The sequence below is a fragment of the Struthio camelus genome, chromosome 3 (genome assembly GCF_040807025.1).
Source record: "Struthio camelus isolate bStrCam1 chromosome 3, bStrCam1.hap1, whole genome shotgun sequence".
Lineage (NCBI taxonomy): Eukaryota > Metazoa > Chordata > Aves > Struthioniformes > Struthionidae > Struthio > Struthio camelus.
In genome coordinates this window covers 65,200,167-65,217,166 of record NC_090944.1, presented here as the reverse complement: position 1 = coordinate 65,217,166, position 17,000 = coordinate 65,200,167, and the positions used below count along the sequence as shown (strand labels likewise).

At 41.0% G+C, this 17,000-nt stretch overlaps 1 protein-coding gene across 13 annotated transcripts in view; it reads left to right on the top strand.

The window, feature by feature from the left end:
- Window positions 1-17,000, top strand: part of CEP85L (centrosomal protein 85 like) — a 160,642-nt gene that overhangs the window by 69,584 nt on the left and 74,058 nt on the right. For 11 of the 13 annotated variants that reach the window (XR_011140180.1, XM_068938144.1, XM_009681678.2 and 8 more), the window contains one exon: window positions 14,512-15,278. Coding sequence is in view for 12 of the 13 variants with exons in the window: in XM_009681678.2 (XP_009679973.1) it covers window positions 14,512-15,278 (767 nt within the window). In the remaining variant the exon portion in view is untranslated. Of the gene's footprint in view, window positions 1-12,100; window positions 12,369-13,948; window positions 14,062-14,511; window positions 15,279-17,000 lie in introns of those variants that run through there. The other 2 variants (XM_068938143.1, XM_068938146.1) reach the window with 2 other exon arrangements.

The window sequence follows — 17,000 nt, the reverse complement described above, 5'->3', positions numbered from 1 at the left end:
GGCCTTTTTGCATGAGCTGTTTTTGCATTCAGTATTTACAATTACGTTATTGGCACGGTTTTGGTGTTTTCACGGATCCATCACTTCAGTATTGTAGTTGTGCCTAAGCTTCCTACAGATGCCAGCTTGAGCTGTGAAAGGGAATTTAACAGTGGTCAGTTTTAGAAGCATTCGATGGAACGTGAAGCACGTTAGTTTTGGTTTATCAAAAAATATTTGTGTCAATCTCTCTTCTAAAGCTGAAGTGCATTAATAGCCTTCTATCACTTGAGTGGTGATGTAAAGATCTGTATGTAGCTTCTAAAATTGCTACCCCTTGCAGAGTTTCAGATTTCACCCGGGTAGCTTGGATGGGGGCTGAATGCCATTACAATTTGCTATGTTAGGGATTTACTGGTACTATTAGGTAACACTGGGAAAACACTTTAGATACTGCATTGCGCAAAATGGCGCTCTCTGTTTCTCTGGGGTGAAAGAAGACTTTAATTATTAATATCATGAAAACAGACTAAAGTATTTGGGGTAGGGGTGGGGGTATTTGGTGTAAGCAGGCAATTCTGAACCTCCAAACCAGTGGTTGTGGAGCTGACTTTGTTATTTTATGTCAAAGTCAGAGAGCTGGTCCTGGTAAGTATTCCATTTTCTCCCACACCATCTTTTTATGAAGTACTTTGTTCCCTGTTTACTTTGATCAAAAAGTAAGATGTGAAATTGGATCTAGGTTTTTGAGAGAGTTCTATTTTTAATTTTTGGAACATAGTGTGCTAGTAATACTGGTACCGAGGTGTTTTCTAATAGGTTGGAGAGCAGGAAAAAAAAAAAAGTTTTGTATTGTTTTGTGTGGGTCAGAGCACTACTAATGTACTTGGATACCATAGTGACGAGTACTATAAATACCCAGATAGATGAGCCAGCAACTGGAAATAAAATTATAAACACTAAATTCTTTCCATTATCAAAGGCAGTAATTGAAACATTCCTTACTCTCCCACCTCTGTCTCTGTAGTTGCAACTGTGCACATCAGAAAAAAAGAATTAGATATACAAACCCACCAGCTTCTAGTTTTCATGTGAGGGCAGAGAAAAGTGATCACTGCACTCTCTTTAAAGAAAAATGTAATTCTGTTTGCTCTTGTTCAAGCTTGTTAGCTGTTTGTGGTCAGTGACCCCCTATTTTGCTTTAATATTACATGTCATAGGAAGTCGTGCTCAAAAGACTGGGTAACTTTACAGGTTCGTTACAGGTTCTCCTTACAGCGCTTCTATTAACTTTGCAGTTCTTAAGTCATGTGCTATGCTTGCTTAAACATTAAAGTTTTGCGCAGTAATGCTGGCGATCCAGTGGGTACTCCAGGGGCAGTTGTTGGTGTTGAACCGGGATCCCGTTTAGGTGCAAGATAACCCGTGCTGTTCAGAGTGGAGATGTCAAACTAATTTTTAAAGTAATAGTGGTCAAACCCCAAAACTTAAATGAGGAAGGATTTCTTTTTTTTTTTTTTTTAATTGTAAGTGTTGGCCTCTCTTTGGTTTTAATGTTTTATTTTTTTTATTGTGAAGGACTACAGAAATAGACTCAAGTGTACAAGTTGCAGTTTGGTTACAGTTCTGCTGTCTCCTTAAGTGGGTCAAGTCTTTTTATCTGAGACTGTTTGTATCATTTGGTACTGTGGGGTAATCTGGTAAACAAGCGTTGGGTTGCATGCCAGGGAAGATAGATTTGGTGGACCAAATGATGCCTGATGTATTGGTCGGCGAAGGAACTTTTGGTCTTTCAGGATGAGAAATGTTCTGTTAAAGTAAAACTTTCATCATAGTTAATGATTTGTATTTTGTTGCTCTTGTGATTTAGTTGGACGTGTCGCTTTCACTTAATTAGCGAAAGAATTCATAGAATTTTCTAAAACATACAGTAACATGAGGGCACTAAACTCATATCTCCTCTCTGGCGTAGGTGAGGTGGGGAAGCAATTTGTGTGTGTGTGAATTACCAGTGAAAACGATGGAGAAGCAGCAAACTGCTTTTGATAGCTTCACAATCACTTCTATGAACTAATTATTTGGACTTAAAAAAAAAAAACAGGATAACAGACTGTACTGGGCATTATATAGCTCTCTCCTGATTTGATATGCGTTTATTTAAGTATGGTTTACAGCTAAAATGAGATCCTTCAGCTAGTCCTTTCAAAGGTCAGAGATGGCCTTAAATTATCAGAATAGTTCTAAAAAAGTGACTTACAGGTGCGGATAGATAGTAAGTAACTACTGTTATGTAACTGTCGTTACTGCACAGACAAACCACTACCAGGTGCAAAACTACTGGTAAGAGTTAAAATCTGCATATCTCCTGTGTCCAGGAAAAGTTCAGATGGTACCATGTAGGAGGTTTTTCTTCAGCCTCTAAAAACGTCTTTGGCTGCTTTGATGACAGATAACAGGAAAAATAGTCCTATGTTTTCAGTGTTTTCAACTGGCTCTTGTTCATTTTATTTTATTTTTTTTGTTGTCTTTGGTTTTTTGTTATTTCTTACCATACAGGAAGAATGCTGTGTTTAGCTCTAAATATAGCCTCTGAATTAAGGTTGCTAATTTTACAGAGGTATTATTTACATTTGTGGGAGCAATCAACTGTCCGAGTAAGAAAAGCGAAATTCAGCCCTGGGAACATATTGGGGGGAAGGTGAGGGGTCAGAGGCGGGGGGTTGTTAATCAGAAATACAGAAATGTGAATCCCTCTCTTTTGCTTCATGCTGCAGCAAAGCTAAGTATTAGAAACTGGAGTGTTCAGTTGTTGTCTGTCTTAGTATCATGTCTTCACAGGCTTACCTGAAAAAAGAAATACTGGCTTCCAGAGTTGAAGTGTTTATGGTCCCCTATTTCATTATACATTTTCTCATCTTTTTTGTAAAGAGGATGCTCCTTTTTGCTGCTGTTGCATTCAGAAACATTTCTGTTCTCTTGGTTAAATTTAAGTTTTTGGCTGCTATGGGATAACCCTGAGAATTCCAGGTCTATTTTTTCATTTGGTTCCTTCTTTTTGTCTTAGTTGAATTGGCAAAGATTAAAATGCATGCAATATCCCGGAGTAGTTAGTATTACCCAGCGTAGAGAGTAGTGGGTGGAATCAGGTAAGGCTTATAAGTGAGTGATAGCAGGCAACTTGTTTTGACACTTTGCCTCTTGTTCCTCATGTGGGAGATGAGGATAATTATGCTTAATTTTTAAAGTATAAAAAGTGACCTCATTTCCAAGATGCAGAGCTCTGCTTAAATCCAACTTAAGGTTAATCCTCTGTGAGCTGAGCTGGATTCCAGGCGGTGACCTACAGGTGGAGTGGTCTGTTGACTCGCTATCGAAGGCGTAAGGCTTTTGGTCTTCAAAGAACGGAAGGAGAGAATCTTGTATGGTAAATGAATGGCAAAGTTACAAAGCTAAGAATTTGGAAGTTAGGAAATACAGAAATAGATTTGTTTGTGCAACATTACATTTTTTGCTCTTTTGAGTGTTTATTTTACGGGATTTTTTTTGTGTACATATCGTCCTTTTCCAAGTAATTACTTACACCAAGACTGCTGTGTCCTCAGCAGACCTATTCCAACTGAATATAAGTTACTATTAGCACGTTATTCTGTTGTCCTTTGGGGATCAGCATCTGAAGGGGAGAGACTTTCCCAGTGAGTTAAATTATTCTTGAGGCAGCAGCTGAATTTTTGGGATATTTGGGTATGGTTTGTGGCCCTTGGAAGGGGTTACCGTTTGATGCAGGAGTTCCCAAGCTGTATTAAGTAAACTGCTTGTGGTACATTAGCCACTTCCAAGTGGTACGTAGCAGTGGCAGGGCTGCAGCCTGCGAAGCTCGCTGTGCTTAGTGGCTTGGTGTGACCTTTGCAGCAGAAGGAAGGAGGGAAGAGATGGTCCGAGTCCTTCTGGTGATGGAGTGCGAAAGCCGTGGTGGGCGGTCTGTAGTGCTGCCTCTTGTGCTCCTGCCTGTCTGGGCACTCTGCCTGCGGCAGCCTCACTGCTGCGGCCGCTTGGAGCACCTGCTTCTGCCTTGGAAAGGGTTTCTTGTTACATCTGCTTAAAAGCTTACCCATAGGTGCCCTTGCAGAACAGGAGCCTGCGGAGCTCCTGAAGGGTGAAGGGTCACCTATTATGAGTTTGGGCTTGGGGTCCCAAGGCAAGGATGGACAGAGATAAACTGGGAGGATGACTACTGTGTTTAAGGCTGATGCGCAAACAAGGGAAATTAGTTTAGGAAATGGGATTGGAGGATGAGGCTGGTAGAGAGAATGGAGATAAAGATGTATTTCACTTTCCACACTTACACAGCCTGGCATAAAGCTGGGAACTGCTGCTTCCGTTAGAAAGAGCTTGGTGCCTGGTGGTGGCTCCTGGTGCCTCAAAAGCCAAGATAAGGGATCCATTGTCTAGTGGTAAGCAAAATGGGTACCACACAACCTGAAAATGATATTTTTAAACTAAAGACTCATATTAGTGAGAACAGGGATTAAACTTTCGGAAATGGAGAGTGATCTCAAAAGCGTAGCCAGGAATCCCGGTCTCCTTAAAAGTTGAAAGTGGAGTCTAGCCTTCTAAAGCTACTTGACACTAAGTTGTAAACTCTGCTTCTGGCTGTGCACTGGCTACTGCCCTTAATAAAATGCAAGGGATTGCAGTGCCTCTGAGTCAGGGAGAGAGGTTGTAGCTGCATGGAACGACCTGGCTCCCTGGGAGCGCTGAGGCTCTGGCTGGCCCCCTGCATTCGCGTACCTCCTTTTCCGCTTGTGTCTTGGGAGAGGTGGCTCTGGTGCTGACAGGCATCACTTTACCTAATCTGGGAGTACTGGTTTCAAAGCTGGTACCTAAAGTAAGTTAGTGAGTCAGGGTAATACCAGTAAGCTTCTTTTGGAGATTGGGAAAGTGCAACTTCTGTTGCCTTTGGTATAGGAAAGTGGAGGAGTAGGTATGTTCGTGCTCCTGGATGTCCTTTCGGAGAGCAAAGATATCTAGGATTTCTCCCTCTGGAGGGCAGGGAGTGGATTTCTCTTCTGATGGGCCAGGTTGTCCTCCTCTCCCCTTCCTTTTGTTTTTCTTCCTCCCCCCCCCCCCCCCCCTTTTTCTTTTTTGAGAGTTTTTCAGCTGCGGATGAAGAAGTAATGCCAGCAGAGTTGAGTATCTGATGGCTGTTGAAGTGGATGGTATTTGTGGCATGGGTCTCCTGCAGATTTGGAAAGAGGATAGATACATTGTGACATTCAAAGCCTTTTTTTTTTTTTTTTTTTTCCTTCAGCCATTGCTTTTAATGAGGGCTCCTAAGGGGATATTTGATTTCTGCAGGTCTTCATTCTGAAGTGCTTGTTGTTGAGGAAAATGGAATTGGAAGCTGTAGACAACCTTCATAAGAAGGCAAATGCAAGTTAAGATCTAGACTTTAACTTAACAATTAAAAAAAAAAAAGAAGAAAAAATCCCCTAGGACTATAAGTTTTCACTTGGTGCTCTATTTCAGCAAAATGAAATTACTTGATTACGTGACTTCTGCCCTCTTATCTGGGGGGGCAGGAAGTAGAACCTGTTAATCTAAAAATCGTTCTACTTAGTTATATAACTGTTGCTTAAAAATAACTTCCGATTACTGAAGAAGAAAGATGAGATGTTATGGGGTAGCGAGGTTGTCTTTTGTTCAGCTTCTGCTCTTTAACATAGAGCATCTACGTTTTATACATAATGTTTTTTACTCTTTCATGGTAGCCAGTTGCATGTTACTTGCATGTACTTCTACAGCAGCATATGAACATCCTGTAGCAGTTCTCTACCAGAAACTGAATATATACTGCAGTAGTATCAGTGCTGAAGCTGATTGCTGAAGAGGCAGTAGGCACAGAGGTACACAGAGAGAGCAGTGAGGGTGGGATATCTATTCATGTGTGTGTGGCAGTTACTGCTGTTTAACTTTAAAAAGGATTATTCAGAAAGTTCACAGCATTCCTTATTATGGTGTGTTTCTATAAATTACAATTATATTTGACTGTGGGTGTATGGCATTCTTGAGGATGAGGTGAAACGCTTGAATTCAAAAGTTCATAGTGTTTTGGTGAGACTAGCTCATTCTTTTAAGACCTAAAACATGCTCGGTTTTCTCATCTTATTTGAAGAGATTGTATATAGCTTAGGTTAGCCTCTGTCTTCATGCAAGAATTTGGGCAGGTATATCTGATTAACCCTACTTTCATTTTGGATGGCTGTTACTAACTTGGATCCATGGTGGTTATTTATAACTTGTTTACAGTGACTGATAGGGAAGTGCAAGCTTGGTCTTGGGCTTGCCTGCTATTTTCTTTAAACTCTTTAGTGAGATACAGTGTGTGAAATCTCTTCAGTTACAGTAAAACAAAAGAGCATTGTGTTTGCCCACTTTCATCGCATGCGCTGAATGAATCTATGTGTTCACGTGTCTCAGCTACACAAATAATTGAGTTTAATGAGGAAAACAAAGTAGAATCTCAAAGCAGCTGACTCTGCTGTAATTCTTTCTCTCTGCTGAATAATCTTCTGTCTTAATATGTTTCACCCGCTGCTCTTTGAACTGTGTAGTACTCAGTTAAAGCTGTCTTTGTTGCACAGGACTGATGCTTCTCCTCCTTTTGGAGCAGCAGCATCCCACCTCTCTGCATTGCTTCTCCCTTTTCCCCTATGGAAGAGTCTTCTCTATATGGGATTCATGTGAGCCTGCTAATTTGACCCAGAGCTGGCCTAGGAGTAGGAAGTTGTTAAATTTGTTAGAAAATGCCTCCCTCCTGAGGTTGTGGACTTCCCAGCTGAGTACTATTAGCGTAATATTGCTAGGCAAATTGTCACTTGCCATAAAACTCAGTAGGCGGAACTACTTTGTATCAAGACTTAAAATATCAGTTACTTTAAGATCCCCCTTGCCTTAGCCCAGTTGTACTTGGTGGGTGTGTGGTATGCGAAGGGGTTTGGGGGTTTTCTCTTTGTTCTTCTCCTGGCACACACGTGTGTGTTAAAACCTCAGTTTTACCAGGGTAAATCCTAGGAGGTCTATTGTACCACTAATGGGTGTGCGTTGTCTTTTTGTTTGTTTGTGGGTTTTTTGTTTTTTGTTTTCCCCCATTAGACCACCTTTTTGTTGCATCAGCTTGGTACTGTCTCTCTGAGATCAGCTGCTGCAAAGCACAAAACTTATTGGAATTTTTTGTAAAGGTTTATTTGTCGAAAGACACTGACGTTTTATTGAGACTTAATGCTAATTTTGTGAAACAGCTAGTGTAAAGGAGCAAACTTATAAGCAGAATGTGAAATGCTTTACCTGGCATCTTCTTTGCACAAAATAATCTGCTGTATATTTCAAGGGCAGGGCATAACGATTTTTAATGAGGAGTGGTTTGGATGACAAGTTGTTTTCCCAAATGTCCTTTAAATTCAGTTGAGATTGAGTTGAGCCTTACTGCAATGGAGCATGGGAGGAAATTAACGCTTCCTACTGTGCACATCTCTTCCCTGCTTAGTGATTTTTAAGCTGAGAATGTATGATCTTCAGAAAAGCAAGTATAAAGTCTCCATAGTGCGCTTCATTTGGGCACTGATTCCGGTTTGAGGAAAACAGGGATATATGACAAAATAATTTTCTTTTGCTCAGTGACAAGGTGTAACTAATCAGTTACTATCCCTGGCTTCGTTAGCCAAACTTTACAACATACTTAATAAAGGCGGAGTGGAAGACAGGTATTTGAAAGTTGAGTTACACTCACTTCTTAAGTAGGATCGTGGCTGCCTTCTGTTTGCCACAGAGATGATAAGCTGGACAGAAGGGTTGTGGAAATGAGTGAGATGTGGCAAATGGCAAAAAGGAGAGTCATCAATTGTAGGGGAGGAGGAAGACAGTGAAGACAGTACCAAATAATCAGTCTCTGATAGATTATATGGGATGTGTTAGGCAGGTTTCTGTTAAAATGTTTTTCATACGTGATATTCGTTTTGATGGTGAGGATGTCAGGGAAGTTGTTCCACGTTTACTGGAACTTGCTGTTCCCTCGGTGTTTCCTTCCTAGATTAAGCGTGCAGGCTACCCTTACACCTCTGTGTACAGCTTTCATTTTTGCCAGCACTGTTTTCTGCTCTATTTACTGAGAATACTTTAAACTCCTCCTGTACTGTGTTGTGTGTGGGGTTTTTTTGTTTCTATTTTTCTTTGTGAGGTTGTTGGAGGCCTATGAGGCTGGCCTGACGCTTGTTTCCTTTCCTTATCCTTCCTACAATGACATATCAGGGGTAGTGGCTTTACCAGTATTTCATCACACACCTTTTTTTTATGAGGGTCTCTTTTTTGTAGGTAGGCCAGGACTTGGAAGGGAAATAATAAAAGCTCCAAAACTACTTGAGTTTTTAAAAATCCTGTCTCAGCTGTAACCTCTTCAGTTTTCATTTGCAGGAGTTTCGGCTTCTACGTCTTGTACTATTTGTGAATTAAGGAGATTTTTTGAATGACTTTCTTTCTTAAAAATAAGTTTTTAGTCACAACTTGGCTTTTTTGGCATGCAGCACAGTGCATCAGAGAAAATACTGCAGGAATCAACCTCAAACAGTGTGGAAGAATTGACTCTGTCTTTGCCGCCTGCTCCTTAGGTAAAGGAGTTCTGATGAACGCTCCCAGCGCGGTAACTGGGGCTGCTGGAAGCCACAGAACTTGCTGCCTTTTTTTTCCCTCACACAGTGTTAACTGAACTTGCTTCTGAGTGCCGCATGACTGTTTTTGCAGTGAAAGGTTCAAGTGTGATACAAGCAAATCGGTTTACTGACTGCAAGTATGATTAGTATTTTTAATGAACGTTTTGCCTGTAGCGAGATTGCTTTCTCTTTTTCTTTTAACTTATTGGTGTTCAAGCACAGCACTTTATAAACAAATAATGTATAGGAGTTATAGGAATAATTCAGGCCCACTCTCTCATACATAGCTTGTTACATGTCTGAAGAGTTTTCTCCTATGTTTGTAAGTGCTTCAGCCTTCTGTGATGTGTGCTTGTATTTATTTATTCTTTAGAAGAGATATATTTGCGGAGATTTCCTCCATTCTTTAACTCCTTATATTTTGAACTAGTAAATCTGAAGTAATATTAAAAGAGTTTGTCAGGCAAGTGATGAAGACTTGTAGATAGTTTTTAAAAAAAAAAAAAAAAAAGTATTCCTTTGAGTGGTCACTGCATCCTGAAAAGGCATGCTTTTGCTTCCCAGAGGATAAGTCGGGCTCTTCAATGCCTTTTGTTATGTTTGGCCATCTGCTTGTCCAGTCTGAGATCCTCCCACTTGCCTCGTTTGATTCCTCAATGTTAGGGCTAGTCCAGTTTGTAAGCAGACAAGTAGGGTGACCACAGAAGCATCGCTAAGTAGCTGTGGCACATCTCGTGGTCTTCATTTTTGACCAGCTCCCAGGAGAGCTCAGACGCTTCTGTGGTTGGAAGCAGCTGTCTTGGAGATTTCTGAGAGGCAGCCACATGCCTCTTGGCATGATAGTAGGGTGATGGCTCATGGTCCCTTCAGTAAGTTGCATATTGGACACTAAGACGGCATGTGGCTTACTGCTGGGGTTCAGGCAGCCAGGGGTTACAGAAGAGTTCAGAGTCATTTGGAAGAACAGACTTCCTGTAATGAACGTAAGAGCTCCTGTACGCTGAAGCTCAGTCACGTTTAAGACTTTTAGTTTGTGTTATAAAGGGATGACTTTCTTGCTTTGTTTTCAGTTAATGAGAATAAATTTGACTCCCTTTCCTAGAGTGGGGTAATTTATGTTGATGTTGGGGGCAGTGCAGGAAGAGAAGGTCAGCTGTGTTTAATACTGGCATTTTTCTCCATGGTCAGGGCTTTCTAATTATAGGCCGGATAAAATGTCAGGCTTCAAAGTCCTTCACGCTAGGAAGGTTCTCTGTTTTCGGTGACGTTAGTGCGCATGCCTGCCATAGATGTATGTATCATACGCATTTTGGTTTTTATTTGAAGGGAACAGTTAGGCAACTGTATTAGCTGATTGCTCTGCTGTTATTTGATAATAAAAACACTGGAGATGAGGAAGAAACTGCTACATCCAGAAGAACATGGCTACTTTTAGAGCAGGGTTCGTAAACCGCTAGTTTCTCTTCTCCCTAAAGTAGTGGTTCAGGGTTACTCTGAACCTTCTCTGTCTCTTCTGCTTTATAACTGACTGTTGGACAACAGGTGAGGATTTTTAGTAGTTGAATGATTGTGCTGTGTATCTGACCTGAAAAATAACTTCAGGGATTTCCTTTTACTGAGGATAAACATAATTGGCCCCAGTGATTAAAAAACAAAACAAAAAAAACAAAAAAGCTACCCATACAGGAAAATATAAATGAGTAGGAGGAGTTCAGTAGCGCTGTGTTGGAGGATTCCTTTCTTCTCCTTCTTCAGAACAAAGCCTCTGCTGTATTTTGTCTCATTTAAGTGAAATTTCTGTGATTTGGTTTTTAGTAAGGCCAAAATTGATCCTGTCTTAACTTCTATGCCAGATGTGCAGTAATGAAATAGTTCAGAAGTATAACACAAGACTGTAGTAAAGCCGTATGAAAAGCTCTTCGTATTTGTTTCCATCCACTGGCATTATGTAGTTTAAAAAAAACTTGTAACATTTTTTTAGAATAATTTTTCTAGTTCTTTTGTTTATATGGTTTGGGAAGTATTGGATCAGCCATTGAAATGGGATGCCTATTACATAAATATTCTAGGGAGCCTTTTTAGGAAGGATAAAGAGAGAAGGCTATTAGGATAATTGAAAAGTGTGATTTCATGTACTTTGCAATAATATAATCTTGATGCTGTTTGAAAGAAAACTTGTGGCAACCTACTACTTTTCCCCCCCGCCTTCAGTTTTCATTAGCAAGAACAATCTTAAGCACTGAAAAACTCTTGAGACGCATAGGTCATGTTAAAGAACGGGTGTAATATTTTCCAAATAAAAACTAGGTCAGTGAAGTGAGACCTGTTTGAGTAATGCTGGGATGAGAGTACTTCTAATCCTGAACTAGTCATGTGCTTACCCTTGACTATTTGGAAGGGAAAAAATTGCTTTTTGGATAAAATCCTCTTTGGCAGGATTTGACCAGATGGAACTTATTCCCGTGGCTGCAGAAGTAACGTGTTTTAAGAACTTCACAACGCTTTTTGGGTTTGTTCTTATTTTCAATGAAATTCCTGAATTTGAAACTTTCTGTGTTGTGAAGAGATGCTTCAGAACAAAGACTGACTCTTCCCAGCGGAGCCTGCAGTTGAAGAAGACTGAAGCAATGTGCTTTAAGGAGAAGTGTGCGTTTTCTCATATATTTCAGTGAGCACTAAAGGGATGTCTAATTATGGCTAGTTAAAGCCAAAATTGCAAAGTGTTTCACTTTGAAACAAATCATCAGATAATTTGTAGTTGCATGTATGTGGTGTATTCCAAGTTTACTTCCTATGAAAAGTTAAGAATTGGAAGTGAGTGAAGAGGTTTAGGTCTAACTCAGGACTTAAATTTGAGTAGAAGGAGGAGAAATACAAGAAAAGGTCCACCATATATGAATAGTTCTAGGTGTATGTACTAATGGAAAAAAGTGAGGGAGATAAATGCTTCTAATTACTGTTATTTTTTAATTCCAGTTTAAGATAATGTGCAGGTGACATTAAGTCAGTATTTCAGACTAAAAATGTTACATTGCTATTATAATTTTCCTGATACAGAAATGTGTATGCATTTGTACTTTTGCACAGATGTGCGCACACACACAGGCACGGGACTTCTTCTCTTGCCTTTCCCTTGCAGATGTGACACTTAGAAATCTGCGTAGCCTGTGCCATAGCTCCCCACAGTCAGAAGTTCTTTTTCAATCCTAATATACGCTTTTGCCTTTGGATAAAAAAAAAAAACGCCTGTAGATGTTTCCTTCAGCTCTTTGTGCTGTGGCAAATTCAGCTTCTGGGTAAGGTATAGTATTGAAATTGGTTCAAGTGTCACCAAGGCAGCTGCTCTTGACTCAATGGTACCTGTACAAGAGGAGCTGTGTGTGTTTGTACTATGTCTTTTCCTCCATCCTTCCGAGAAGGAGTTTTTCCCCTAGTTTCTATTGAATGCTCCGTGAAAGTAGGACTCTAGCCCTACACTCTCCATCTCACAACGTGTATCTGTGAGATTCCAGCCCCACGCATCTTGAACTGGAAGCTGGCAGTCTCTGCTGCACGCGATAGCAAGATGTACCTGATTTGCAGTGGCTGCGTGTGTGCAAGCGTCTGCTGATCCATGAGACAAGACAGGAAGGCAGAGTTGGGAGATGCTGATACTGCACCCGGCACGGTGCAGATTGGATGCATTTGGTGAGCATATTGCGATTTTGAGAGCTTATTATGTTGCATACCCCTGCCTTTCCTGCTGTCATAGCTGCGTGTGCGCAGATGTGTTTGGTCGGAAGACAGGGATTCCTCCCAGTCGAAATGGGTTGTGTAGCTGCCTTTGTCTTTCTCTTGAACATGTCCCATGTCTTGAGCAGTACCAAGGCAGAGAAGGCAGCCAAGAAAAATGTTTCTCTCTGCAGGGCTGAATTTTTAAGGAAGAGTGCAGGGAGGAGGAAAAATCTTTTTTTCCTGTCATACATGAAAAGGATGATGCCTCACGTTCATTGGCAGTTAAAATTCATTAGGTAACAACCTGGCAGTATTCTTTGCTCCATTTCCCTTTTCCCGGTGTGATCAAGCTATGTATATCTTCTGACGATCATCACTACCATATTTACCAACTTTTAAATAGTTGGTCCATTTCAGCCAGATATCACGGATTGGTAGGAGTCTTAAAGATAGCTTTGTTCCTCCAACTACTGTGAAAGTGGGCAGCAGAGGCAAGATGCAATGTGGTGTGAGCTCACTTTGAGACAGGAGAGGACCTGGTGGGACAGTGACCCATGAGGAGGCTTCAGGAAGAATTTCTGTCGTCTTAGGATCCCTGAACTATCAGCCAGAAGACAAGTGTGTAGTAAACAGGGATCAGTCAGTGTTCAGGGAACTGCTTATTATCCTGTGGGATATAATGCTTTTTCTGCAATATGAGGAGTGTGGCTGTAGGGCTGTGTTATCTTGTGTTATGCTGCAAGTGCAAGGAGTGGTGGGAGGGAAGGTCCGGAAGCCTAGTCTGGACTAGGGACTGGGAGCATTGGGGGTGAGGAGGTCTTTATTTTGATGTGTAACAGAAGAAGCACTGCCCTTTCTAAAAGCGGCCACACCATTCGAAGCTCTTTTCTTGCTACCATCTGTGGCATGATGTGTTGGATCAAATATAGTCTTGAAAGGTGTGCCTGACTGAAACCATGTTCTGGTCTTCACCAAATCCCATTAATATACCAAGTTTGATGGCTACAGTACGCCAGTTGTAGTTCTAGAGCGACTGGTTATCTTTTAATTGTCCTAATATGAACTCTTAATACTGACTGAGAAATTCCAAAGAAATAAGTTATCTGTAGGTTAGGATGAAAGCAATAAGAGTGTACCTTTCTTATTCTTGCACTTCTATTGCATCTGGCTGCTTTTAAACCTAAAGAGCAATACGAGCAGCTTGGGTAAGGTGCAGCCATGTGACCTGCTGGGAGCTGATGCTCTAATGAGAGGATTAGGTGCCTATTTCTGGTTGCCTGCAGCCTGTGATGCTAAGCAGCTGTTGCTGGGAACATGAGAACTGCCAGTCAGTCCTCAGGAACCTCTCCTTTTCCTCTGTCATCTTTGTTCTTTTTCATTCACTTCCTGCATATCACCTCCCTAATTTTTCTGTTCTTGGTATTGGCTCTTGGTATCGGCTTGGAATAGATTTCATAAATTAGGCTACACACAATTTCTATGTGATGTTTTATCTGGGTCAATTAAGAAAAAAATTGAATTTTACAGAATCCTTTTTTTTTTTTTTTTTTAAGCGTATCACGTGGAAGTGTAGTTTGAAAGCAGTGAGCTACAAAACGGAAGAATAGTGGTGTCCCAGACGCTGTTTTCAAACTGGCTTATCTCTTGCACTTCCACTGTACAAAGTGTATGTATTGAACTCTGTTGCCTTTAAAGAATGAGGAGGGGGTGATGGAAGAGGAGCCAGTACTGGGATTCTCAGATTGTGGTGCTTGTCATACAGAAGCTACCTCAAAATTGGAGAGGGGGAAAAAATCCAGCCTGCCACCTTGAAGCCAGGGAATGACGACTGCCTCCTGTCTGCAGTTTGGTACAGTGTCTAGAGCTGCTGCTGTTGCTTAGTACAGTTCTCTTTTTATAAAGATGGTGCCTGGGCAAACTGAATTTGACAAATTCCCATTTCAGTAGGTTTTTCATTCTCATAATCTTGAATGCTACAGAAGAATAGATTTCATGACAAAAAAGGGTCTCCTTCTCTTTTGCATTTCATCTTGAGCTTGATGTTTTGTCATCTGCTCAAGGATGATTGTATAAGTTCTGTGTTGCACTTACTTATGTGATAAATCTTTTTTCCCAGATCATTCAACTTCAAGTGGTACATCCTCGTTTAAGCCCAGCCGATCACTGGTTTCTATTCCCACTGCCCATGTGATGCCGTCTAATGCCAGCGCTTCGCTTTCCAAGCACAGGGAAGCTTTCAAGTCTGAAGGCTCAAAATGGAGTACAAGCTTTGTACGGTCGGGAGGAGGCAGAAATCAGGGCGTCCTGGACAGTTCTCTTGACATGAAAGATGCAAGACCTGTAAGAAAATGGTCCTCCTTGTCTAAACTCAGCTCACCAAATACCTGCAGCCAGGATGAAAGTAGTCATTCAGCAGACTCCAGGGCTAGTACAGACAAAGCTATGTCACCACAATTAAGGACAAATGGGCCAAGCTGTTTGCATGATAGCATGGAGTTGCTAAAAATTGAGGACAAAGAAACAGGGAAAAAACGATCTTCCCTACTAGACTGCAAATACAAATTTGAATCATGCAGCAAAGACGACTTTGTTTCAGATTCCTCAAGTAGGAGACATGCCTTAGACTTGACCTACAGTGCCTTACCCGAAAGCAAATCTACGGCAGCCAGCTGTGAAGCTTTTGGACCGAGATATGCAACTCTGGGACAACAGGCTGTGAGTGGAGTTCCCATTCAGCCAGCAGTGAGGACTCAGATGTGGCTTAAAGAACAGTTACGTGCAAATCCCCTGGACTGCAGGAGTGCTGAGGAGTCGTACAGCGTAGCTGCGTGGCACGCGCAGCAGCTTGACGACTTCAGAACAGGCAGTGAACAGCCTGCGCAGGTAAGGCTGAAGCTTGTTATTTGCTGCCATCATGTGGCATCATGTGCTATACCTGAGGAATAACATTAGACAAGTTTTTAATAAAATGGGAAGGGGAGCAGGTCCCCTAAATCAGGTGGTGGTGGTGGTGGTGGTGGTTTTAGACTTTGATTTGGGATACTGTTGTTTATTTCTCGTTATTATTTGAGTACCAACAAAATCTTAAATCTACTTACAGTTTACTCTGAGACAGTGTGCTCATCTGCATGAGACTAGAGTCTCTTTTTCTGAACCTGGGTGCCATAAGAGGTTCATCAGATAAGAGCTATTCAAAATGTTAAGAGAGTCTTTTAGTTGGCAGTGGAGTGGGGGAGATAGGAATGTCTATTTTGATCTGAATGGATTTTCAAAGAGACTTCTTTTCTGTCTGTGTATTCTTTGAAATAAGACCAACTCCTGTATACTAAAAGAATGAATATTCAGTATAGCCATCTACCCAGGACTTAAAAACTGAATTTAGTTTTGAGGTTGATAACTTTTTAAATGAACAAATTAGTATCAGAGTAGTCAACTAGTCTTGTTTATTTAAATAAAATAATACATATCTTTGTCATATTTGAAGTCTTTTCATGCAGAAAACATCAAGCCTGTGTTTTTAAGAGACAGATAAGACTTTCTAATGTGATAATGCACAACCTTTTGTTTCCAATTCTTTTACAATAATGGGAGAAGACAGTTTGTGAAGAAGGTAGGATTTAAAATAAAAATATTCAGGTTTATGTATGTAGGTAAATTTAGTTTACAAAAAAAAAAATCTAAATCTAATCCTCAAATTTTCCTGAAAAAAGATTAAAGTTAGGCTAGGATGTTCCCTGAGCAGAGGTATCTAAGCTGCATGTAGTAAAATCTAGCTGTAGGAGTAAAATACCTATTTTGTCCAGCCTGAGGATATAGTAGCTGTGGCTCTTAAATTTTGTTTCTTCTTTCATTTTGTCTGGAAGGAAAGACTGGTAAATTTAGAGGTTCTCAAAAATCCAAGTTTGTTCTTAATGGTGATGGGATTTTTAAATTATTATTATTTTAGCTTAAAAAAAAAAAAAGAAACCAGTTAATTCAGCCAAACTAATATTAGTCCTTAAGGATCTCTCTAAAAACCTGTTATCATTCTAGTTAGCCACCCTTTAAGTTACCCCTATGACGACAGAAGCCCTGTTCTTTTTCTGAGCTTGCTAGAGGTTCAAGAAGTGACTGGGCCAGAGCTGGGGCAGCTTGCGGGCCCTGCACCGCTCAAGTCCTGGCCGAGCCAAAGTGTCAGGCGCTGGCTAACTCTGCAGTTGGTGGTGCTGCTGGGGAGCTCCTGGCAGCTACCGGCATCCCACAGGAGCCGAGAGAGGTTCGGGGAGCTGTCGCACGCTGTGGGTATCCTGGTCCGCTCAGTCATTTGGATCTTCCCGAACAGCTGGAGATGTGCAGCTGGCCCTAAGAGTCATAGCACTGCACGTCAGGCTCACGTGTGGATTTTATTTTTATTTTTGGGATTTAAATACATGCTCAATGTAACCTTTCTTTCCTTCTGTCTCACATTTATGTATATGCGTCTTCATCCTCTGTTATGTACCTTTCCCCTCACTCCTTTTGGAAGGACGGGTGTTTCAGAAGCCCCTGTTTTTACTTAGGTCAAAGCAACTTCCAGGTTCTGTTTTCAATTCTCATAAATGTTGTCTCGCTCCTACTGTGATTCAG